Here is a 25,927-nt window from a genome sequence, read left to right on the forward strand (position 1 = left end):
ACAGAGAGTCGCTGGACTTAGCATAAGGAAGGTCACTGTTCACACTGATAAATGATGTTTCATTGGATTTTTTTTTACTAGATCTTGACTGCATACTTTTTTAAATGTCTCCTTTCACTGTGTGCAGCCCACTGTCCATGTTTTCGTACCATCGGAAGGACTTCAATATCTGACACAGATATAGAGATTATGGTAGTTCATGTATCGCAGTATGAATGAGAAGTTTCAGAGATCTCAAAACCCAATTGTGTGTTTTAGTACATTTTCATTACTTTCTTTCTCTCCTTGGTAGAAGCGGGGGGACAAAACTTTATACTCCAAAACTAAGCCCCGATCTCCTCAGAGACAGCAGAAAGTACTTCGCTTAGGCATCCACAAAATACCTCCATGCATGTTTTGTAAGCATCTTCTGAGGTGGGTTTCAGGGCCTGCGTACCTGAGAACAGCGCCTGAGGTAATCCAGGGCAGGGAGGCACAGGTCTGGGGACGTGGCTCCGGATCCTGGGACACAGTCTCCGATTTCTTTACAGTCCACCTCCCCTGGGGGCAGCAGGGGAGACAGAGACAAATATTGTTTATCCCCTTATAACAGAAGACCTACTTAGTCATACAGCATGCGTTCCCCAAATGTCTACTAACGTAGAAAAGAAAGGAAACATTACTCCAAATTGTACAACGCTTTCAGTCAAATTTCCCCCTACATGTGTACATGTTAAACACATTTGGGATCACACTGTACATCTTACCTTGTTGAAATTATTCTGTTCCGTAACTCCCCTTTTCACTAAACGATGACCACTTTTTCCATATCCTGCAACAGTACTTTCAGTGGCTGGATGGTGGGTTTTTGTACCTGGACACACTGCAATTTTTCTAATTCACTTCCCTGGGCCCTGCTGTTGATGGTGTGACTCTGAAGCTTTGATGACAGGATGATCCTGGAGACCAGCCATGTGCTGGGCAGAAAGGAAGCACTAGGCCTCTCTCTGTTTGGAAAAGGACCTCCTTTGTTGCCAGTGTTCAGCACTAACCAGGGATGATAAAGGAAGACTCTGGGAAGATCTGAGACATCTGGGGTTTGGGGATGGAGACTACTAAACCGAACTGAAATGACTTCTATTTTGTGTGTATATATCTAGAAATTTAACAGATCTGGAGAGGACATCTAGACAGTCTACAGGCACACAGTAGTTGGAAATTATCATTTTTCTTCTCATGTACGAATCTACTTCTATACTTTTAATGCAATTATTCCACAGTACTGTAATTGCTTCTGTCTACAATCGTAGCAACTGGCACCCTTCCCTGTGGGTAAACAGACATAATTACCAGGTATTAGTTAAAATTTAGCAGACAAAGAGGCATGTTTCTCCTTAAGAAAGAAAAGATAACCATTTGTATATTTTAGATCAGGGACTGGTAAGCTTTTTTTTATACAGGGCCAGACAGTAAATATTTTAGGCTTTGCAGGTCACACTCTCTTTGTCGTAACTTCTCAACTCTGTCACTATAGCACAAAAACAACCACAGACAAATGACCAGGGCTGTGTTCCAATAAAACTTGATTTCTAAAAACTCTGAGTGGGTGGGATTGGCCTGTGGGCCATAGTTTGCCAACCCCTAGTTTAGATTAACACACCTTACAGTATAAAAACACAGAGCAATTCAAATTCATGTCGACATAACCAAGTGGGAATAAAAAATAAATCCATTTCCTAGCCTGTTAATCACAGTGTTCCAAGTTTTTTACGGAGGCTGCTATGTCACACATCAAAGTCTGTGCACGGGGCGGCCCCTGGAGGCGGGCAGGACACAGCCAGCGTGGCTGTACTGGGGCCTCGGATGTGCCCACTGACCCCAAGCCACAGACAAGTAACTCCACCTTATAATTCACAGAAAAAAATGGAATCTTTCTGTTTTAAATATCCTCAGGTGTGCACTGATAATTCTGCATCTCCATTTTCAGGCCCCAGCTCCCTCGCTGAGATAAGATCTCAAACTTCTGACATTTCTACCGTGAAAATTTCTAACATCTCCACTTGAATATTTCATAGAAACTCAACATGTCCCAGTGCCCAAAGATAGAATTCATTATTGTTCCTCTCCTCCACTCCTTTTGGATATCCTAATTCTGGGAAACGTCAGTCCTGGCAAGGAACTTGGGGAGTCAACCTCAGCTCCACCCTCCCTTACACCCCACGTCAGAGCGGTCCAAGCCCTCTGGACCCCATCTCTACAATATCCTGACCTCCATCCTCTCTGTTCTCTCCCAAACTCCTGCACACTGGTCTCTGCCTGCAGCCTCTTGTCCTTAACCCACAGGGACACGTGCCTGCCAGTTCAGTTTCTAATGTCACATGTGATACACCACTCGGTGGCTTCAGAACCGTCCCTGCACATTCTCGATTTCCTGGTGTGGCATTCAGGGCCCTTTAGAGCCTGGTCCCTTCCTCTGTTTCCGTCTCATCACCTAGGATCCCTCCTCTGTGGTACCTCCAACGTACCCTACTTTTAGAAAAGTAAACCTACAGCAGCTCACGCCGCAAAATTCAATTGTCACTTTCCCTTTGAAGTCTGCGTGGCCCTACTACCAAGCACCCCGGCTCAGCTGCTTGTTCATTTCAGCTTAAATAGCTTTTTTTTTTTTCCTAGCCTCTATGAAAATATTCATCTTCCTGAACTGTGACTATTGATTTGTGTCTGTTTCCCAGAAGAGGCTGTGAGCCTCTCACAGGCAGGAAGCATGTTATATTCATCTGTGTATCCCCACAGTATGTACGGGTCACCATGCCCCCGTAGCAGGTCCTCAACTGTTCACCAAACAATAGAATACCAATAATAATGGTTCTTAAATAAAATATAGGGTTGTGGAATAATGGAAAATACGTATGTTGGTCTCTGCCTCTGGTTCCTGGCACAGAGCTCCTAAAACCCTAATTTCCTACATGATAAGACTACTAGGCTTCTTTTGTTCTAATATTTGATCTTCAACTCTAGTTCCTGATACAGAGCTCCTAAATCCCTTGGAATTTCCTGAGTGATAGAGTCTTTTGTTCTAGTGAGGCGAAGAGCTTGGTAAGCTCCTGGACGGGGGCTGGTCACCAGAAAAACCATAGGAAGAAGAGGGGGGTTGGAAATTGAGTTAATGATTGATCATGGCCACATGGTGAAGCCGCCATAAGAAATGCCCAGAGTATGGCGTTCAGAGAGCTTCTGGGTTGATGAACACATCTACATGCTGGGAGGAGGGTGTACCCCAACTCCATGAGGGCAGGAGCTCCTGAGCTTGGGACCCTCCTGGACCTCAACTTATATAACCTCTTGATCGGGCTGTTATCTGTATCCTTTAGCGTATCTATTACTATATAATACGCTGATAAATGAGTTCTGTGAGCTGTTCTAACGAATCACTGAATCCAAAGGATGGGGGGTCACGGGAACCTCTGATTTGTAGCCAAGTTAAACAGAAGTTGTGGGTAACTTGGGGACCTTCTACTTGTAATTGTCATTTGAAATGGCAGGGGGCAGTCTCATAGGACCGAGCCCTTCACCTGTGGGGTCTGCTGGTCTAACTCTGGTTGGGGTCAGAATTGATTTAACAATAGGACACCCAGCTGGCATCACAGAGAACTGCTTGGTGTGGGAACAAAGCCCACACATCTGGTGTCAGAACTCTTGTGAGTGAAGTAGTAGTTGAGAGAGTAAAGGAGAAATACAGGAGGAAAGTTTTTTCTAAACAAGGACTGGATTTTTTACTATCTAAGACAGAGATTCATTACTTTAAGGTATTCTTATGATTAAGATACTAAACTGTTTGGCTTCTATTTAGTGTAGAGCAGAGTTTAAAAAGAATAAAATCTTACTCTGCCTTTCAAAAGAAACCTTCCGGGCTTCCCTGGTGGCGCAGTGGTTGAGAGTCCGCCTGCCGATGCAGGGGACGCGGGTTCGTGCCCTGGTCCGGGAGGATCCCACATGCCGCGGAGCGGCTGGGCCCGTGAGCCATGGCCGCTGAGCCTGCGCATCTGGAGCCTGTGCTCCGCAGCGGGTGAGGCCACAACAGTGAGAGGCCCGCGTACCGAAAAAAAAAAAAAAAGAAACCTTCCTCTGAAGCCCATTATGTAAAGTGGGTAAGTGAGGGGCTTTCACGGTTGCCCCTCAGCTCAGCCCTCTATTTCCCAGGGTATACAGAAGCATAGAATGGGTGTATGTAAGAACAGAATGTAACAAGGAGGGTCTGTGGATCAGACCTGTGGCCTCCAGCCTCTGTCTTGAAACTTGCATTTTACTCCTGCTCCAAAATAAGGGGAACATGAATGAAGTCATCTAGCTTCTCTGTGTCCTATTTTCTTTTACAAAGAAATTTTCAGTTATTTTGCAAGAATACAAAAGAATATTATGAACCTTATATTTTCTTTTTTTAAAAGAAGGCTACAGGTCTCAGAGCACACCAGGGTGAAAATCTGAAAACGTAAAGACTTAAGTTCCTTTTAAACGCTGGGTTTAACTAACTGCTACTCCCCCTTCCATTTCACCCCAGATAAACACGTGTTATACAAACATCTGATCCAGCAGGTTATGCTGTAGAGCAAGACTCTACTGTATTAAAGTATTTCTAAATTAAGCATAAAGTCAGCTAGGTAGTTCCTAAAACACACAAAGTCTCAAAGAAGGTTGACTTCTACACCTTCAAAATACGTTTTGTAATCAGTAAGGTCTGGGGGAAGGCATTCTTAATTTTTGCTTAAGAGCTGGGAACTCAAACTCTAATTAGGCTAATAGACTAATTAATAGACTTCTAATTATATGACACTGAGGACAGTAGTTTCCTGTATGAGGGTAGTTATTGAACATAATATTGAATATTTTAAGATTCAAAAAGAAGTTGGAGTAAAATAATATATGAAGACATGCTTCATTATAAAATTATTCCATGAACACAATGAAAAGTATCAACCCTGGACAGAATCCAAGCTGCGTTTACAGTAAGCTTTGTGCTTCTGAGCACACAGCATAGCGCCATCTGCTTCTATACCAGGATGCTGGCTTGCTTGCTGCAGCCAGTTCACACAGAGCCATCCAGGAGAGGGTCCCCAGCTGTCAGGAGGCAGGAAAGGAGGGCTCCACTTACCCAGTCCTTTGACAAACTTCATAAGGCACATGATGTAACTAGTGGCCGCATTAGCAAAGACCTGGATGTTGTCAGTATTGAGAAAAGCTTCAAATACATCAAACACCGGAGCCTGGCCTTTTCCTGAGGGAGGAAGATTATAGAGTTTTAAGAAAGTTAAGTCTCTATCCTTCAGGTTGCCCATACTCCCACAGCACCTTCCACAGAGCCTTAAAAAAGGTCTTTTGGAGAAAAGCCTGGGCTTTTTGACTGGATAACTGGCTTGTCTCCCATGCTGTCCTTCTCAGCTTTGCCTGCAGAGGGAACTGTAGGAAGGCTATGAAGAGAGCTCAGTAGAGGGACGAGGGCAAAGCCGGCTGAACACAGGGCTGAGGCAATGGGTAGGTCTACATAGGGCAATTAAATATGCGGTCTTTTGGAATTCTCCTCCACACATAATTATAGGGAAGGGAAGGTTTAGATAAACCCCTGATGGCATATACTAATTTATTCATACCTGAGCCGAAAAGAGTCACAGAAGGCTTAAGGCTGCTATCCTTAGAAAGGCCTGCTTGCACAGTGGGCCCTTGGCTGGAGTCTGGGAAGCCGGCTCTCAGAATATTCCCAAGCAACAGTTAACTGGATGGTTCACTGTGACTGGATGGTTGGTGCAAACAACGTGGTTTAATCTGAACCCCTGCTTTTTTTCAGGGAGTATGGATTTTGGAATATGCTAGGCAGAGGGTACCTAAGTGACCAGCCCTTAGCTGGGTCTCTAGTGGGCTTCCCTGGGCAGAAAGACCTACACACTGCCCTATGGTCATACATGTTGCTGCATTTTCCCTGTTGGAGGAAGAGTGTGCTCTGTGGGACCCCCTCATGGGATGGTGAGAGTTCAGGGAAGCCTGTGCAGGGATTCTGTGTTTTCCCCTTATGATCTGGCTTGTCCTTACTATGTAGCCATAATAAATCTTGGCTGTTAGCCATGTAATAAATCTGAGCTATGTAATAATTCTTGGCATAACTACAGGCTGAGTCCCATGAGTCCTTCTGATGGGTCTCTAAGTGCAGGGGTAGTCTTGGGGACCCCTGACACAACACCTCTGGTCACTGGGCCTGCTGTATGGCTGCCCATCTATTTCCAGCCAGACCTGATCTCCCTAATTCGAACTCCCTGTTATTTGGATACTTTTTGCTTCTTCCTAGCAAGTGGATAACATTTTTCTTTTGGCTTTACGAAAGAACTCAACACAGATACGTATAAGTGAAACAACAGAAGTCTCTCGGCCTTTTGTCCCATCTGTCACTGAGAGCTGGGCCTGATAACGCTCAGGGTTCTTGGTCTGCTGGCGGAACTCAGAACTTGTATTCCTGACACACCAGCTCATTTCCTGCGGCTAAAACAGCTGAATGCCAGTCTTCCTATTATCCAACTTCTTTTTTTTTTTTTTAATTTATTTATTTTTGGCTGTGTTGGGTCTCCGTTGCTGCACGGGGGTTTTCTCCAGTTGTGGCGAGCAGGGGCTACTCTTCACTGAGGTGTGCAGGCTTCTCATTGTGGTGGCTTCTCTTGTTGCGGAGCAGGGACTCTAGGTGCGCGGGCTTCAGTAGTTGTGGCGCACAGGCTTAGTTGCTCCACGGCATGTGGGATCTTCCCGGACCAGGGCTCGAACCTGTGTCCCCTGCCTTGGCAGGCAGATTAACCACTGCACCACCAGGGAAGCCCTATCCGAATTCTTTTGATAGCATGAAGCTTGGCATAAAGAACTAATGCTCCACAGCCAGAATCATCCACACGTTCTTCCCACTATCACTACTCCTATTCAACATAGTACCGGAAGTCCTAGCTGGAGCAATCAGGCAAGAGTAGAAATAAAATACATCCAAATTGGAAAGGAAGAAGTGACATTGCCTCTTTTTGACGATGACGTGATCGTGTATACAGAAAGTCTTAAAGATTCCACCAAAAAGATTCCACTCAAAAACCTTAGAGCTAGGGCTTCCCTGGTGGTGCAGTGGTTGAGAGTCCGCCTGCCGATACAGGGGACACGGGTTCGTGCCCTGGTCCGGGAAGATCCCACATGCCGCGGAGTGGCTAGGTCCGTGAGCCATGGCCGCTGAGCCTGTGCATCCGGAGCCTGTGCTCCGCAACGGGAGAGGCCACAACAGTGAGAGGGCCCGCGTACCGCAAAAAAAACAAAAAACAAAAAACAAAACAACAAAACCTTAGAGCTATAATAATTATGGTTTAGAACTAATAAACAAGTTTCAGGATACGAAATCAACGCACAGTCTTACCCATGGAGTAGTCACCGACCAGGTACTCCTTCACCTCAGACTTGTCCCCACTGTGCACTGTTTCCAGGGCACTGAACAAGGGCCTCCAGCCCGACTGGATCTGGGTGGAACACACTTCAACCAGCTCACCGATGGATGTGACGACCTGCAGAGGCAAAGGAGGTGGCATTTAACGCCTTTTCCTTCTAAGAAGCAGGCGAATTTCTGGGAAGAATGATGTGCTTCTCTGCTCCCTATTTCTGGGTTAAATTTAGTGAAGGATAAAAATCAGAACCTAGAAAAACTCACTGAAAAGTCTTCTAAATAAGCAGCCGTATCACATTAATATGCATTTTACTAATGACTAGTGTTGCTAAAACTTTTCACAAGCCATTTGTAAATATTTTGGTGTTTCTGAAGTTAGGTTTTTGTCTTCTCATTATTGTCTTTTTTATTGAGTTATTAAGAGTTCTTTGTGCATTTTAAATGTAAGCCCTTCCTGAGATACATGATTTGCAAATTTTTTTTTCACAGCTTTGGGCTTCTCTTTTTATTTTTATACGGTGTCTTTTGAAGAGCAAAAGTTTAAAATTTTGATGAAGTCCAAATCATCAATTTTTTTCTTTTTATGGATCCTGTTGGTGTCAGTTCTAAAGAATCTTTGCAAAACCCAAGGCCTCAAAAAGATGGTCTCCAATGCTTTCTTGTAGAAACATTTATAGTTTTTGCTCTTATTTAAGCCTATGACCCATTTTGAGTTATTTTTTGTGCATGGTAAGAGGAAGGGTGTAAGTTCATTTTAATTGTATATGTTCAAAGCACCATTTGCTAAAAGTAATATCCTGTCTCTCTACTGAATTGCAATGACATCTTTGTCAAAAATTGACCATACATGTGAGAATTTATTTCTATACTTTCTTCAGTTCCACCGATCTATAGGTCTACCCTTACACCAATACCACACTGGATTGATGACTGAAGTTTTAAAATTGGGTAGTGTAAATTCTCCAAATTCGTTGTTCTTTTGCAAATGTGTTTTCTCTATTCTAGATCCTTTGAACTTGCATATAAATTTGAGAATCATCTTCCCAATTTCTTCAAAAAAGTCTGCTGATATTTTGATAGGAATTGCACTGGATCTATGTATCAACTTGTGGAAATCTGCCATTTAAGAAATACTGTCTTTCAAGCCATGAACGTAGCATATCTCATAATTTATTGGAATATTCTTTATTTTTTTCTCAGCAATGTTTTGTAGCTTTCAGTGTACAGGTATTTCACATCTTTTACTAAATTTATTCCTAAATATTTTGTTTTCAATGCTCTTGTGAATGGAATTGTTCTCTTAATTTCAACTTTTGATAGCTTACATCTTGAATATAAGAATTCAATTGATTTTAATACATTGTTTTTGTATCCGTCAATCTTGCTAAACTCACTATTCTTTTTTTAAAATTTATTTTTTTGGCTGCGCCGCATGGCATGTGGGATCCTAGTTCCCCGGCCAGGGATTGAACCTGCACCCTCTGCATTGGAAGCATGGAGTCTTAACCACTGGACTGCCAGGGAAGTCCCGAAACTCACTATTAATTCTAGTAACTTTTAAAATAAATTCCTTAGGATTTTCTACATATAAGACCATGTTGTCTATGAACTAAGACAGTTTTACTTTTCAAAATTGGATGCCTTTAATTTTTTGGTACAGTGAGTAAAAGTTATAATGTTGAATAGAACTGGTAAAGATGGAAATCTTTGCCTTGCTCCTAATTATTGGGAAAAAGCATTCAGTCCTTGACCACTGTGTAGTGTTTGATGTAAGATTCTCAAATACTCCCTTTATCCAATTAGGGAACTCCCTTCTATTCCTCATTTCTTGAAAGTTTTTTATTTAAAATGAGTGATGGATTTTGTAAAATGTTTTCTCTGTGTCTGTTAAGATAACCATAGGGTTTCAATCCTTTATTCTACTTATAAGATACATGACATTAATTGAATTTTGAGCTGTTAAACCAATCTTACACTGATTCTTTCTTCTGCCATCTCAAATCTTGTTGGTAAGCCCATCTAGTGGATTTTTCATTTGTTATTGTCCTTTTCAACTCTAGAATTTGCATTCTTTCAGTTTCCATTTCTCTACTTAGATTCCCTATTTTTGAGTCATTGTCATCATATTTTCCTTTAATTCTTTGAACCTATTTATGATAGCTGCTTAAAGTCTCTGTCCCCTAATCCACCATCCCAAGCCAGAGCCAGGACCCAGTGAACAGAACCCTCTTCCCACTATGTGCACCAGATTTCTTTGGCTAAATACTTTGTAATTTCTACCATGACGGCATCATTGGTAGAGGTCACCGGCTCTTCTAGATCCTGTGTCTGCTTGTCTTCCCACCTCCAAATCTGCATTTTGGATATATATAATCCTGGTTTTAGCTTAATCCAACATCTGGTCTCACTCTAAGTCAGTTTCTATTTATTGTTTTTCCCCCAAGTATACATCACTCTTTCTTATTTCTTTGCATATCTCACTTTTTTTTGCTGAACATTGGACATTTTAGATAATATATTGTAGCAATGCTGGATTTATTTTTGAGTTTTTATTTATTTATTTATTTGACTAAGTTGCTTGGACTTACACTGTAGAATCTGTCTCTACTCTTCCCATGGCATGAGGCACCAATAATGTCTCTACTCAATTTCTTTATTTTTATTTTTCAGCCTGACTTCCTAGTGCTGTCCCCGTGTCTGCATAGGTTAGTTGTCACTTGATGAAGTAGGCAGAGATTCTGCTTAAATACCTTGAGCCTTTAAGGCTTCCACCCTCTGCCAACCAATCTGTGTGTGCAGGCTGGGGAGGATATACAAAGTTCAGCCAGTTCCTAAGTCTCTCTGGTCTTTTACTTTCTGATGGGATCTGTACAGTCTATCCTATATATGCCCACATTTCAGTCAGCTAGAGATGGATGCGTGACGGACTTACCTAGTCCTTCTATGAAATCTCTGGCTTCCAGAGTCCCACGTTACATTTCTTACTGGTTCACCACTGCAGCCTTAGGCTAGCAAAGTTGTAGTATTATTCTATTGCTCATTTCCTAATGAATTCACCACTTTTAGTTGACAGACCAATGGTCTTTTTTCCTCTTCTTCAAACCAAGTCTGTCTCTTAGCGCAGAAAAGCTGATTTTCCCAGTCAGCCCCACACTGGTCAAATTACTATTCTTGCCAACAGCTTGTAAGGGATGACTTCCATCTTCAGCAAGAAGGTCACAGACTCCCACTGTTCTTAACCAAAGTTCTGGCAGGAACTATTTTTCACCATAAATGCTACTCAATTTGTTGTCTGCCCTTTTGGTCAATCGCAAGAGTCCTGAAATGGCTGCTTTTGACAATTTTTTTCTTTTCATATACTTGATTTTTGTGGAGAGGATTCACTAACTTCTTCATGCCACCACAGCCAAAATTCCTCCTGTCCTAAATCTTTCTGAACATTGTTCAGAACTTAATAAGCATAGTTACTTTAAAGTCAGTCTCTGATAACTCCAATATCTGGATTCCTGGTGGGGAGTTAGGGACAGTGTGTGTGTCTATTTTTATTATCTTATTTCTGTATTCATGACATTCTATTTCCTAATGAGCCAATTATTTTAGATTGAATGCAGACATTCAGCTTCACCCAATGGCCAATTCCCTCATGGCCAATCCAGTCTCAGAGCTCTGCTTACTTCTTTGGGCTTCCCATTGTTACTTAGTTTGGGGCATCTTAGTATTCCTTACTTTCTTGCCAGCGTGTACATGATGTTTAAAATAAAATTTTTAACCCTTGTTTAACATTTTTAGTAGATTTCAGAGACAGAGAATCTGTCTGTGTTCCTAGCCCACCATCATGCTAGATAAATATGAAGTCTCTAGCTAGTTTCTTTACCATCTGTCTCTCCGCAGAGAATATGATAGTGGTTAAGGGTATAGGCTAGGTATGAGAGTATAGACTATTACAGCTAGATTGCATGGTTCAAATCCCAGTTCCACCAATCACTAATCATGAATCCTTAGCTAAATTGCTTAACCTCTTCTTGTCACAGATTCCATATAGGCTTATTGGAAAGATTTAATATGCAGCACTCACAGAACAGTCCTGCCAGTGCACTCAACAAGAGCCAGCAGGCTATGGCAATGATGGCAGCACTGCTACCGTGACACACTGACCTGGTCTTGGACATCCTCGTCACACAACTCCAGCTGCATGATACGCTCAAAAGGTCGGAAGAGTGCTTCATTAAAGTGAAAATGAGGTGGCTCATTCCAGTCGGTGAGAACCTCCGTCAGTATATCATGGATGAAGGAAACTGCCTTCTGAGACACATGTCTTTCCTTATGGCAGGCAGCCTGCAAAATTCAGAGAGTCAAACACCCTCAGGACTTCAAGCAACTAAGAATCTGGTTTCTGAAGGTCTTCCTAACACACCTTATCGTAGGGAGGTGGAAGCAGCAATTCTGCTAAAGTAAAAGATTTCAAGGGATAAGTATCAATGAACAGCACACTAAACTGCATTTTAAATAATTTAACCAACTGATCAGACACATCTCCAATTTCACTTTGAAGTTTCTGGAAAAATAAGAGTTTCTAATAATTTCTTCTTCTTTTTTCCTGTAACGTGACTGTTTTCTTGGGTGGTATAGAACATGCTGACTAAAGACACCGGAACCTAGTCTGGAAACCACCCATGGTCTCATTGTTAGCCATGCCCCAAACATACGAAGATCAAATGTGACATCTGTCCCTCAGGGATGTGGGATGATTGCACCAATACAGCTTTAATTGGCTCACATCTCATGTTCTCATGTTAGTAAACATGTTCTCAGGTTAGTAAATTTATTTCCCCCAAATACTTTATTTTATGACATAGCTCTACCAAGTAAGTGCTAAAGGACTATTTGGAATAGTTACCACTGTGAAACAGGGCAACAATTTCCCCATCAACTTAGAAGTAGCCAGTCATCATGTATCGAGATGCTTACATGGAGTTACCATATAATTTATCATATGGACTGCTTTCTTTTGGAGAGTCAAAGGGGTCCTAGTTAATTTTGTTGGGAAAACCAGGATTTATGGTTCCCCTACTTAGAAGGCACTGCCCAGAATATGTTTAGCTATTAGAAAAGAGAGCCTGGCAGGAACAAAAGACATTGTTATATTCATGTATAAAAATGAAACTCCAGACTTAGGTTGATAGCAGACCATGAAGTATAAGAAAACGGCAGTGTGAGGTGTCTAGGTGAGTCACATAGTTTTAAAGGAAGAGGGTCAGAGTGATACCAGGGCAGCGCTGCCCTTTGCGGCAATTCTTTAGGTGCCATAAGGTATAATCAGAGAACAATGATGCTTACGGCCAGGTGATGGGAACCTTACTGCTGTGGTCACAGTGCCCTTTGTCCCAGGCTGACTGGAGAGCCCCGTGCTGGCTCTGCTGCAGGAGGCCCCTGGGCTGCCCACTTTCCAGGTGCTCACCTCCACCAGGTGTGGCGCCACAAGACTCCAGCAGCGCATCACGTGGAACAGGGGCCTCGATTTGCTCCGCACGATCCTCAGCATGGCGTCCCCCAGGCGGAACAGGTGGAGGGCACTTTTTCGGTCTTGGGTGGATTTCACTTCTCCTACAGGAAGGTAAGACCATGAAAGCCATCAATCCAAAACTCAGAAATAGTCTGACCTGTTCAAGCATGGAGAGAGGACGAAAATCAAAGAGCCATACTCAGATCAGTGGGATTATTCGGTATGAATTTGCCAACACAGGACAGGAGCCTGGATTCAAGAAAGAACAGGTGATTCACTTAACAAAGCCAGGGCCCACCTCTCCTGTTCACTGTAGCATCCCTGACATTTACACTTGTCAGGCAAACAATGCTTGTTGATAAGGAGGAATGATGTCGTGGTTAAGTAGAAGGGCCAGGGAATCGGCTGCCTAGGCCCAAATCCTGGCTCCATCACGTAGTAGTTGGGTTATGATGGACCAGAAGTTTACCTCTCTAATCCACAGTTTCTCATTGTAAAAGTGGGGACAATAGCACCTACTTCTTAAAGTTACTTCAAGGATGAAATGTGATAATGCTCATAAAGTACTTAGCACAGGGCCTGGCACAGACTGCTTGCCCCACACACTTAGTTATACTGTTACTGTTGTTATCATCCCCATCCTTTACAGCCACCATCCACTTGGTCAGTGCTTAATGGTACCTCTGAAGCCCTTGCCAAGCAGGTCAGGCCCCTTTGCACCCAATAACATGCGATCTAACCTCTGTCTTGCTTCCGTACAATCCTTGCCTACTCGGATCTCTTGCTACTTCTCTGCCACTGTCACCTTAGTCTCCTCCACTCTCTTTCTGCCCATGTGTTCCTGCTTCTCCCATACACCTACAAAATACTGATCACGATCAGCCTCTTCCAACCAGAACGTGCCTTTCTAGGTCGCCTTGCCGTATCAAATAAACTTCAAGATGACAGTACCAAAAATCACTGACATGTACTGACTGTCTACTCTGCATCAGACATTGTGTTGGCTCTTCGTGTCTTTAATCACTCTTATTTTTATTGAAGTATAGTCGATATACAATGTGTTAATTTCTGCTGTACAGCAAAGGGATTGAGTTATACACATATACACATTCTTTTTTATATTCTTCTCCATTATGGATTATCATAGGCTATTGAATATAGTTCCCTGTGCTATACGGTAGTACTTTGCTCTTTATCCATCCTGTATATAATAGTTTGCATCTGCTAATCCCAAACTCCCACTCCATCCCTCTCCCACCCCTCACCTTGGCAACCACAAGTCTGTTCTCTATGTCTGTAATCACTTTAATTTTAAAAGCAACCCTTAAGAAGTAAATGTAACTACTGCCATGTACAGATTAGAAAACTGAAGATCAGAAAGGTGAACCAACTTGCCTAAAATGACGCAGCTGGTAAGTAGTGACGGCAGCATTTTAACTTGGATCTGATTGATTCCAAAGCCAATGCTTCTTCCCCCTAGGTCTGCTGCCTCTTCCTGACCCTCACTGCTCATTGTTTTTTGTAAGCTCGGAGTCTGCTGATTTCTCCATGCAGAAGACTCTGAAAGTGGTCTCTGGGCTCAGAGATGCTCTGGCAGTTGGCTGGGTCTGGGAGGTTGGCTTTATATAGCTAAGGTTTTAAAGTCTATTAAAAACTCACAGGAAAGGACTATGGTTCTCAAATTAGAATCTGCAGTAAGCATCAAAATTCCTGATGATGGAAGGAACTCGGAGGTCGTGCACTTCAACCTGCCACCAGTGCGATCCTGGCCCACGGCTCTGTGACTCTGCCATGGGGACAAGGTACTCACTGTTATAGCACAACAACCCTGGCTGCTGATGGACAGCTGAGTTTGTGAGCAACCTGCCACCCACTTGGGATGCCTGGGTGATTCAGTACAACTCTACCCCCTCTTCCACGTGCTGGCCTTCAAGAGGGCCTTCATCTGGCCTCATCCATGAAGACAGAGATACTGACCCACCGTTAAAGGGAGATGCCATGAGAGCAGTTTTTCTAAGAGTGGCCTGAGGCTTCTGTCAAGCCTTCCATTTTTCTCTCCCAGGTCCTTCTGAAATTAGAAGCTGCTTCTGCAAGTAGGCTGGACTGAGGCAGGTGTGTGCTTTGTGATACGGAGAGGAGTTCCTACCCTTACGTGAAGCTATCTGCATCGAGGAGCCACACCGTTTCTACATCACAAGCACCAGATTTAGCAGAACACAGTCCAGCTCCAGCGGTGATACCTGCAACAGCGGTGGCAGCAACATTTCCATTCACAAAGGATGATACCCCGCGCAAACCGCCAACCCCCACCTGCCGCGATCGTGCCTCAACACCAGATGACAAATTTCCACTCGAGCCAAGGTGACTGTGCACGAAGGGAATGTGGGTTCAAGTCTTTAGGCAGGCTGTTGGTATCAGAGATCTGGGCTGTTTCCTGCTAACCTCATGGCACAGTTTCTGCCGGGAAAGAATTACCTGGCATTGCCAGTGAGTAATCAACCGTTTCTGTAACGGAATGGAAAAGCTGGGACTGCGATGCTTTCTTCAGCTGGTAAAGAAAACCTCCCAGAGCCATGAGGTTCAACTTATCTGTAGCATCTTCAAAGAGCCTGGATGAAACAAAAAGACTTGTTACTTGGAAACAATTCAGCAAAGTCTTTATGGCAGAATGATTATGGTAATTTTCTTAGATGTGATTAATGAAAATGTGTAAACACTGTGAAGAAATGTACAGTATTATATCTGTATTATGTATTATAAATGTATATAAATGTATTATATAATACATTTATATAATGACGTATTATATAAATGTATTATAAATAATACATTTATATAATAAATGTATTATAATGTATTATATAATAATGTATTATATCTCTTATTACTGAGTACAAGTCTACTCTAAGATTCTAATCTGAAGGGCACAGACCATATTTAAAAAAATAATCTTTGTAGCTCCATGGCCTAGCTCAGCTGAGATGGGCACTCATAAAACATTTGGCAAGAAGTTGAAAGATGGCAAAGCATCACTCCCAGAAACTGAAAAACCGGGAATGGAATTCTTACAATTTCATAAGCTATGTTAAAGAAAAAACGCAGCAAGTTAATCAAGGCTTTTGTTGGGCTACAATTGGCGAGTTTAATGCTGGGCTTGGCTCTGAGGAGGATTCAGAAGCAGAGTAAACTTGATCTGTAAGCCCCCCAGGGGCAGGGACTGACCTTCTTACCCCTCTGACTCATACACCCAGAGCCCTGGACATGGTGAAGCTCAAGCATGTACTGGAATAATGAATATTCCCTAACATAAAGGACTTTGCAGGTTCTTTTTGTTTTCCACTCTGTTGGGCACAGACATTTCTAGAAGGAGTTAGGGAGAAGGAGGTAAGCACAGGTAGCAGGGCTTAGAGGAGGATGAGGCTCACTGGCACTTGGAATGTTGGGATCAAACACCAGTTTATGTGGCACATGAGGAATGAGGCGAGCCAGCCTCCCTCTCCTCTGGGGTCATCCTGATGCCTGCCCTCCAAATCCGCGGTGACACGAGAAGAGGAAGCAGCCCTATGGGATGCCATGTTCTGGGTAAGGGAGAGCGTCTCCAATAGGAACCGAATAACAAAGCCCTTGTGAAGGGATAATACAAGGCACACAAGTTTTAAGATGGGAATCAGTGGATTAATCATTCACAAATTATCTAAACAAATATATTTTTTGTGTGTTTTGTAATTTCAACACCATTTGGTTTCTGGATCCCATTAATCATTTCTTCTTCCTCTTTCCTAGTAGGAAAAGAGTGGTGAATATTATATCCCATCTGACACCTGTATACCACTTTCCAGCTTCCCAAACACTTTCACAGCCACCCTGTTGGACAGACAGGAAAAAGGGATTGTTGTACCAAATCAGTAGATGAAGAAACTGAATCTCAGTGCAACTATTTACACAGACTCAACCCTGCAGTTGGTTGGCGTCAAAGCCAGGAATGAACTCGAGTCTTCTGAGCCCAGCCAGTGATGCTCCTCCCACATCTCTACGCCCTTGCTGTCCATCCTCCCATGTGAACTTCACTGCGCCTGTGCTGGGTCGTCTGGGCCACAGCCGCCAAGTGTGGAAGAGTGAAGTGGGATGGTCTCCAGGTGAAGGTGACCAAAGCACTTTCCGCATCAAGAAGGGCCACCTCAGTTCAGAAAAGCAGGTAACAGGAAAGAGGGGGCTCTTTCTTGTCTAGTTTCACGTGCAGCCACGGAACAAGTAGCCAAATAATCACAATATATTATCATTTGTACACAGCTCACAAATATTAGTACATTAGTGTAATTTTGCACAGGCAGAAAGAAAAACCTTTTTGAAGACAAATTGGGACAAATGTTGACCTTAGCCTTATTATACTAGGGGAACAAATGGTATCTATTAGTCTTGCAATAAATTCTTAAATGTTTTAAGATTGCATTTTCTCTAATAAATATGCATTTTTTTTTTTAGAAAAGAAGGAGGACCACCTAACAGTTGGAATTCCTGATGATTCCTCCCTCTACATCTTCATGTGACTGCTGGGCATCAATTTAGATCACACTCCTGGGTGCAGGATTTTAAAATATCATCATAAAAATAGCGAATGTTTACTATTTGCCAAGCTCTGTCCTAACTACTTCCAGTGAACTAATTAATTTAACCTTATGGCTAGCCTGTGAGAGTTATGCTACTTCATGGCCCTATTCTACGATGAGAAAGCAAGGACTGTGGAAGTTGCCTGTGGTCAGAGTAAGTGCAGAGCCTTCGCCCCGGGTTGCCTGACCCCGCCCCTGAGCCTCCAGCCTTAGTCACTAGACAAAAAGAGTTCACTGTGAGTGTGCAGCGTGATGGCAGACAGAGACGTACTTGAAAAAAATGACAAGAGGCTTCAATGACTGGCTAACAAATCGAGCTGTCCTGGGGAGGATTTTGAGAGCAGAAGAGGAGCATGTGGTGTGGCCAGCAGACGATGGGTGCTCTTTGGGGGACAGCCCCCCGGGGCGTGGTGGGAACAGCGCGCACCTGTCGGCCTGGGTGGAGAGCGTGAGCACGACCTTGGCGGCACTGCTGCCCGTCATGAGGCTGCTCCCACGGAAGTCGGAGGCTCGGCCTCGGCTGCCTTCCCGGACCAGTTCCTGGATGGAGAGGGGCTGGATGACGGGGGCCGCGCTCAGGGAGCTCCCCTGCTCCAGGCTCTGCTCTTGGGGTGAGCCCTCGCTCTCCGGGTCCCCGAGGAGTCCGCCTCTGGGGGCCTTCTGAGGCTGGCTGATGGTCAGTGGGGGCCGAGAGGTGCCGTCGCTGAAGTGGGTATGCTCCAACGTGCCCACATACTCGCACACCCTGGAGAGAGTCACACACAGCAGCCGTTGAAGGTTGTAGCTCGGCCGGGCCCGCTCTGGCAACCCCACAGTGAGATACAAAGGAGCTGAGCCAGCCTTACAGTCCTCCTGAACTGTTCCCCTTCCTCCGGCGAGAGCCACTTCTCTCCCCCCCTCTCTCCACTCCCACTTCTTCTCTTCCCGCTATACATACTTTTGTTTGAGTAGGACCAGACAGCCTGGAGGTGGGCTAAGGATTCCTCGGTGAAAGTTTGGGAACAGAGCTCTGTTTATCCTGGTACATCCTGTCCGGCGTACTGGCTTATCAGGACTTTGGCTGTTTGAGTGAGTTTTCCCAAAGGGTCCTCTTCCCTCTCTCTCGTGCTCTAGTCAGGACTCGGGAAACATCTCCTCACTTTGAGATCCCAGAATGAGTGCGCATGTGGTGGACTGGCCCTCTGGCCACAATGGGCCCTCACTCAGGGGTTCCATCCAGCCATGTCCCACTGGGTCCTGATAGCTCCACGTAACCACTACTGGGGCAGGGGGTGAGGCGGTCACCTAATCACAGTAAACTCAGAGAAGAGTCACAACATATGGTACAGCTGCCAGCTTCCAAACTGTTCCCAGTAGGACCTGGGACTAGAGACCCCTCACCCCAGAGTAAGTCCAGTTACTAGGAAAGACTATCGTGGATAATCCACTCTGACGTTCCACAATCAGGCCATTTTCTGATTCCATAGAAATTGCCTGGGTGCAATTTAAGTCTTTCTCTTTTTCTCTTTCTGCCTGTGAAAGCAACGGAGAGTAGCGGGTCCCCAGCCTCCACATTAAAACCCACTGTGCTCCAGGCCGACTCATGCTGGCCCTTCCACACGTTCCTCTCAAGATGAGTTTTTCAACCCTAGAACCATCTTTGAAAGTCGACCAACACTCACTCAAGGCTGTACTTGCTTTGAGGATGATAAACAGAGCCTAGATCTGGCCAGTGCTCTGGGAAAGACCTGGATGCCTGAGCCCTGCTGCGGGCCAACATCCTTCTCCTGACCACCCTCCGCCGCTCGGCCAGAACTGAGCTTGTAGAGGCTGGGGCGTGCGCGGGGGGACGGGCGAGAAAGCCGCAGCCTCCCTGACCACCCTCCGCCGCTCGGCCAGAACTGAGCTTGTAGAGGCTGGGGCGTGCGCGGGGGGACGGGCGAGAAAGCCGCAGCCTCCCTGACCACCCTCCGCCGCTCGGCCAGAACTGAGCTTGTAGAGGCTGGGGCGTGCGCGGGGGGACGGGCGAGAAAGCCGCAGCCTCCCTGACCACCCTCCGCCGCTCGGCCAGAACTGAGCTTGTAGAGGCTGGGGCGTGCGCGGGGGGACGGGCGAGAAAGCCGCAGCCTCCCTGACCACCCTCCGCCGCTCGGCCAGAACTGAGCTTGTAGAGGCTGGGGCGTGCGCGGGGGGACGGGCGAGAAAGCCGCAGCCTCCCTGACCACCCTCCGCCGCTCGGCCAGAACTGAGCTTGTAGAGGCTGGGGCGTGCGCGGGGGGACGGGCGAGAAAGCCGCAGCCTCCCTGACCACCCTCCGCCGCTCGGCCAGAACTGAGCTTGTAGAGGCTGGGGCGTGCGCGGGGGGACGGGCGAGAAAGCCGCAGCCTCCCTGACCACCCTCCGCCGCTCGGCCAGAACTGAGCTTGTAGAGGCTGGGGCGTGCGCGGGGGGACGGGCGAGAAAGCCGCAGCCTCCCTGTGCCTGCTGCGGGTGGAGAGCGGCCCTCCCGTTGTCCGAGGTCCGCCCGACCGCCAGTGCCAGGGAAGGCAGGCTTTTCTTCTTGGTCGTGGGAGAACCGTGGAGCTCTCACTCTGTTTTTATTTTACAGGTGCTGTGAACTGCGTAACTGATGGGGAGGTTGTTTTACTTTGATACTACAAAGCTAAGAGCCAAACTTTTGGCTGTCTTTGACACAATGTACTATTCTATTTTTTCCTTTGTCTAGCTAAATTAAAAGTAGGCAAACTGTCCTTATGATGTGTCCATGTAAGCTAACAAAAATCCTTCTTTCAACAAAAAGGACATTAATAAACACACAGCCACGTTATGCTGCTGACACATGACCAGCTTTTAGATCTGCCTAGTATTCACCTAACTTACGTGGTCTTTTACCAGCCTCTGGTTGAGAATCAGTTTTTCTTCCCTGGGATACTGTATCTGCCTCTCACAGACAATGTCAATGATAGTTCACAGTTTCCTAACTTCAGTTCTGTCACTCTGTTCTCTGAGACATACATTCAGTTGGGCCCTTATTCCCTCTTCTCTTTTTAACCTCTCATTTGGGGCTTTTCCAAACTGTGAATTACTGTGAACTGTTTACGTGCTGGCAGGGGCGGGGTTCTACCCCTTCCCCATGGCAGGCCCCCTCCCGGCCCTCCCCACCACCGGCAGGCGGTGCCAGGCCTGCGGGACTGGGGATCCGGTCACACACCTGAACACGTGTGGCCAGCAGTCCGGGTTGTGGCTGCCCATCTCCAGGCCGACACTGAGGATGGCATCCATGCACAGGACGTGGGCTGTGTGCAGCCATACCCCCTGCAGCTTCCCGATCTGCTCCAGTTTCTGCTCCACTTTTAGTTTCACTGCGTCAGAAAGACATTCATTAGAATAACAGTCCAAGTAAGGGAGACAGAAGGGGAGGGAGAAAGGAGGGAAAGGAAAGAATGTGTTATTGTGCAAGGGCAAAAGGAAACGGGGGATGCCACTGGATGTCACTGGCAGCGAGCTCTTCAATGGCAGGTCCCCGAGGCTCATCATGCAAACTACCCAGCCCACAGGCCCACAGACACTGGTGACCCCAGCCCCGGGGTTCAGAAGTCCATGGATTCTGAGCTGTGGGCCCACCCCTGGGATCTGGGTCAGTCACAGCAGTGAGGATGGGCTTCAAGTGCCAATCCCAGCTAAAGCCATCTGTGCCCAGACCCATCCTCTGCCCCTGTGTACTCATACTGATAATAGGAAAGAATTCCTGGCCTTCCCAAGTCCTCTCTGAGGTTTATTTAATATTAGGTGTTCATGATGATGATCATGTAAAACAACATATGTACACACTCAGCGCCATGATGACCGCTTTATAACTGAAAATTCCCATATCATTTCACTCCGAGTTTATGTTTATACTTTGATCTTCAAATAATACTTTTTAAATTGTAGAAAATGAATGAGAAAGGATGCAGAAGGTGACTTAAGATGTCAATTACGCAAAATGCCAAGGCAAGGCCAAACGACAGCATCCTCCATGAATTAAGGTGTCCAGTCACTGGAAGATGGGTCTAGTGGGAAAACTGAGCAATGGTCCAGAACCCGGAAACACAGCACGCTCCCTACAGAGGAAACCGAACCATGCTCCTACTGTAAAGGGCAAACTGATTTTTAGCAAAGCGTCATTTGTCTCACGGATGTGATATTGATTTTATCTTTTATTTGTCTATAATTCAAATACTAGCTCTGGTTTAATAGTTTTTGAAGAACTTTAAGTATTTTTATGTAACTTATAGTTGCACATTTTAAGTAAAAGTGTGATGCCCTTTTGCAGTTAACACTGGGGATGTGTAAGAGTTGCTTTGTTCTCACATGATTCTATTACTCAGGTTTGAGGAACCCCAACCTAACCTGTTTTTCTCAGCTAAAAATGTGCTGACTCTTTCTGTGACTACCTATTTTATATACCTGATACATTGTTAGCACATGTTGGACCAAGCTTCCAATTTTTCCTTGTTTGCTGTCTGCCATTTATCTTCCACTGCTATTAGAAAGGCCATTCTCTTTCCTTATATCTAGATAACCATCCACTTCATTGACTAATTTAAACAAGTTAAAAATCAACCCTTTCCCAAGTTCACAAAGCTCAGGTTTTTCTCTGACAACAGAAAGTCTTCCTGAGCCTCCTCTCAGGGATTCCTCCATCGGTTTGATTCCCCCCTCAGAACCCTGGCCATTCTATCTTTCCCACTGTAGCCTGAGGGGGTCCTCAAATGTGCACCCTGGGAAGCTTCAAAGCCAGTGGCCAGAGGACGCCACAGGTGTGAATAGCTGAGCCAGGTGGGCCTCTGGCTAGCAGCCAGGTGCACTTTCCTAGTCGCCAGAAGCCAGTATGGCTCTTGTGTCCAGAGGGACCTATTGTCAGCAGTCTGGAGGATCAGCCATGTAAAACTGACCCAAGCCTGTGGTCCAGCGGGATCTCATCACCAGTGGTATACAATACGCCGTGTATCACACATGCCAACAGGGACAAGTGTGTGCTCATGTGTGCGGGCACGTGCAAACCTCACAAAGGCACCAGGTGGATTCTAGCCCTTCTGCTGTTACCTTGTGCTATGGCATCACCGGGTTCCTGGACTTCCCTTTCCTCTTTCTCTTCCTGGACACAGGAGGCAGCTGCCATCTGGGCGAGGGCTGACGCGCAGTTGGCTGCAACTCCTTTAGAGGAAACAAACAATCACCCCTTAACTGAGTCTATCCTCTAACCACTCACCTGGCAGAAGCACTCCTAAAAGACTTGTTGTCCACTAGGGCCGTTCCTAATGTGTTCGTCGGGAACACCCCTCAGGCCACGGGTCAGGGATACCGTGTCCGCCATACCTAGAGCACAGCTCAGCCGTGCTGCCTTCCGCAGCCCATCGAGGCTCATGCAGATGGCATCCCGTTCTTTTTGGTTCTGTTCTTTGATGCCTTCAGCTCCCAGAATGAAGGCCAGCCCTTTGGAGCTCCCCGCCATTCGGCCGGTCAGGGGGGTTGATAAAGTGTCGATCAAGTTCTTCCAGCAGCCAACCAGAATGTAGCGAGCGAACGCCACACCTAGAACGTGAAGGGGTGTGGGTTACCTTCCGGAGATAAAACAACCTGGCGATGAACGGCCTGGGATTCTCTGACCATCACATTAGCATTATCGAGCCACGTGCAATTCTACTACAGGAAATACAATGGAAAGGGTTATATCAGATTGTGCTTCACTTTGTGCTGATAAAAAATGAATGTTGCATCAGCAGCTGGACGATGCTAGTAACTTTCATCAGGTATTTTTCTGCCAAGATGAAATCTTAATTCATTTACGTCAGTACAGAAAGCTGCCACATAATAATTTAATTGCTGGTAACACATGCGATGGATGTATATTCATAAACTCAAGATCCACGTCACTACCTGCCACTGTGGAGTCATCAATTCTCCTGCCCTGGGTGAAAGGAGACTCCATAGAAGCTGAGGCCATCAGCTGCCCTCCAATTGCACTGCTCTCTAAGCCGTCGATATCTGTCAAGGAAAAAGAGCAAGGTTTTTTTTTCTTTTTAAAGAACACTCCAGTCAAAAACAAATGGCTACCACAATATTCATTTTCTTCCCAACAAACAGTCATGGGATCTGTTATGTACCAAGTATGTAGCAACCTTTTATCAGTATTAAAATTTTTGTTTTATCCATTCAGTACAGTTTTCTTTCATTGCTAGAGCATTCTTCTGTGAGGCTGATGCATTTTTTTATTTGAAAAAATAAAGATAAATTCTGATACCTCTGTTGCTAGAAAATCTATTGATTTAGAATATTTTGATCTTTGCATACTCGCTTTTATTCAAAATCGTGGCATCATTTTACAGTTTTATATGTACAGGTTACTCCAACATGGATCTGTTTTTCAGAGCTTCCTCTAAAGAATTAAGAGGAGGATAAGCCTCTTTGGTCAGATAATCATATAATCTGATTGGAAGGCACAATACCTTACTAATAATACCTTACAATTTTCAAAGTGTTTTCACATAACATTTTTTTCATTAGATCTTCCCAACAACTCCAAGTATGTAGGCAGGGTAGGTATTATCTTTCCTTATTTCACAGAGGAAGAAGTAAGTATTCAAAGTAGGTAAATCGCCCACATCCTGAGGCTGGCAAAGGAAGGAATTAGACTTAGTATTCACGTCTTCTGACACCCATCCAGGTCTCCTTCCATGACACCAAACTTCAGCTCAATATGGGATTCTAATTCACCCTGTTTAAATTTTTGTTAAAATATACTCTCATCTACAGAATTAGTTCAATGAACCATTCCTTAACATACTGGTAAGAAGAGACTGGCCTGGGTTGAGAGGGCTGGGCTTCAATTCAGCCTTGCCTCTGAATTAAGTAGTCTTGTAGCCTTGGGCCAGGTACTCCATTCTCTGGGCCCCAAATTCCTCAGTAAAAAGGAAGTAACCGTTGGAAGAGTGACCATGGAGTAGAAGCATACGCATTTGAATGCAACTAACATAGGCGAATGCACCACACAGAGGGGACGGGAGAAGAGGGTAACATAAGCTTATTCCCTGACTTTAGAACTTCACCTTCACCCCAGTAGGGTGAGACTTGCATGGTGTTTGAAAATTATTTCATTATATCTTTGATTCTTACAGTAACTCCAGGAAGTCTAGAAACTTCTGGTAACACATCTCTTTGAAAGTTGCTCAGAGAATGGATCGTAAAAGTTCTCACCTCAGTGAGAAGAAAATTTGTAACTATGAGAGGTGATTGATGTTAACTAAACTTACTGTGATGGTCATTTTACCATATATGCATGTATCAAATCATTATGTTGTACACCTGGGATTAATATGTCAATTACCTCTCAGTAAAACTGGGTGTGGGAGGGAAGGCAGGGAGAAATCTATAGGACTACTACAGTGGGAACAGAGCAGTTTCACTGAAATTAATGTGACTTATGGTCAAATGGTCTAATGACATTTGCCAGAAATTGCCACGTATCAAAGTTTTGTTTCCTACCTGCTAGGTAAAGGACTGACGAATTCTAGTAACACAAAGCTTATCTAAGTGCTAAAATTCCACAATCTAGAATACTTTGACATGACGTGAGGAATGGCCACAGGTAGTACAGTGTTGATGACCAGGTTACTGCTATTGCTTTTCCTTACACATAATGAAAAGATTAGACGGACGTTTCCAAGCTCTAGGTTAACTGCTGCTCAAATTCACTTGTCACTTCACACCTGAAATTTGCTACAAAGAATCACAGAACGTAATTCTGTTGAATTCTTATGAAAAGTCTCTGTTTCTCTATCATTAATCTAAAGTTAGATAACTTCCCTATGGCTGAAGCAATTGAACTTATCGTTCCATTATAAAAGAGATGGCTGATTAACACTGATGACTAATGAATACGGCTCCTGTGAATAGGCTGTTATTTGTTCAATTTTTAAAATTTATTTATTTATTTATTTATGGCTGCATTGGGTCTTCATTGTTGCGCGTGAGCTTTCTCTAGTTGCGGCGAGCGGGCTTCTCATTGCAGTGGCTTCTCTTGCTGCGGAGCATGGGCTCTAGGTGCACGGGCTTCAGTAGTTGTGGCTCGTGGACTCTAGAGCACAGGCTCAGTAGTTGTGGCGCACGGGCTTAGTTGCTCTGCGGCATGTGGGATCTTCCCAGACCGGGGCTTAACCCAGGTCCGCTGCATTGGCAGGCGGATTCTTAACTACTGCGCCACCAGGGAAGTCCCTATTTGTTCATTTTTACATCTATTGTATGACTCCTTGTATTAAGATTCAGGGAAGAAATTCAGAGATTAATTTTGGCAGAAACTATGGTATTGAAATTAAAGCTGGCATGTTGAAGACCTTCATCTAAATTTCAAGGCACTTAGAAGCTCTG

The 25,927-nt window shown here is 44.8% G+C and overlaps 1 protein-coding gene across 1 annotated transcript in view; it reads right to left on the reverse strand.

Annotated features, from left to right (window-relative positions):
- Positions 1 to 25,927, reverse strand: part of ARFGEF3 (ARFGEF family member 3) — a 182,195-nt gene that overhangs the window by 33,347 nt on the left and 122,921 nt on the right. The window contains exons 15-25 of the mRNA XM_060167490.1: positions 23,441 to 23,548; positions 22,880 to 23,095; positions 22,607 to 22,717; positions 20,730 to 20,880; positions 17,967 to 18,284; positions 15,408 to 15,541; positions 12,888 to 13,033; positions 11,585 to 11,764; positions 7,406 to 7,550; positions 5,129 to 5,251; positions 437 to 540 (exon numbers count right to left, since the gene is read on the reverse strand). Coding sequence (XP_060023473.1) covers positions 437 to 540; positions 5,129 to 5,251; positions 7,406 to 7,550; positions 11,585 to 11,764; positions 12,888 to 13,033; positions 15,408 to 15,541; positions 17,967 to 18,284; positions 20,730 to 20,880; positions 22,607 to 22,717; positions 22,880 to 23,095; positions 23,441 to 23,548 — 1,736 coding nt within the window. The remainder of the gene's footprint in view (positions 1 to 436; positions 541 to 5,128; positions 5,252 to 7,405; positions 7,551 to 11,584; positions 11,765 to 12,887; positions 13,034 to 15,407; positions 15,542 to 17,966; positions 18,285 to 20,729; positions 20,881 to 22,606; positions 22,718 to 22,879; positions 23,096 to 23,440; positions 23,549 to 25,927) is intronic.

The sequence above is a fragment of the Lagenorhynchus albirostris genome, chromosome 12 (assembly GCF_949774975.1).
Source record: "Lagenorhynchus albirostris chromosome 12, mLagAlb1.1, whole genome shotgun sequence".
NCBI classification, from domain to species: Eukaryota; Metazoa; Chordata; class Mammalia; order Artiodactyla; family Delphinidae; genus Lagenorhynchus; species Lagenorhynchus albirostris.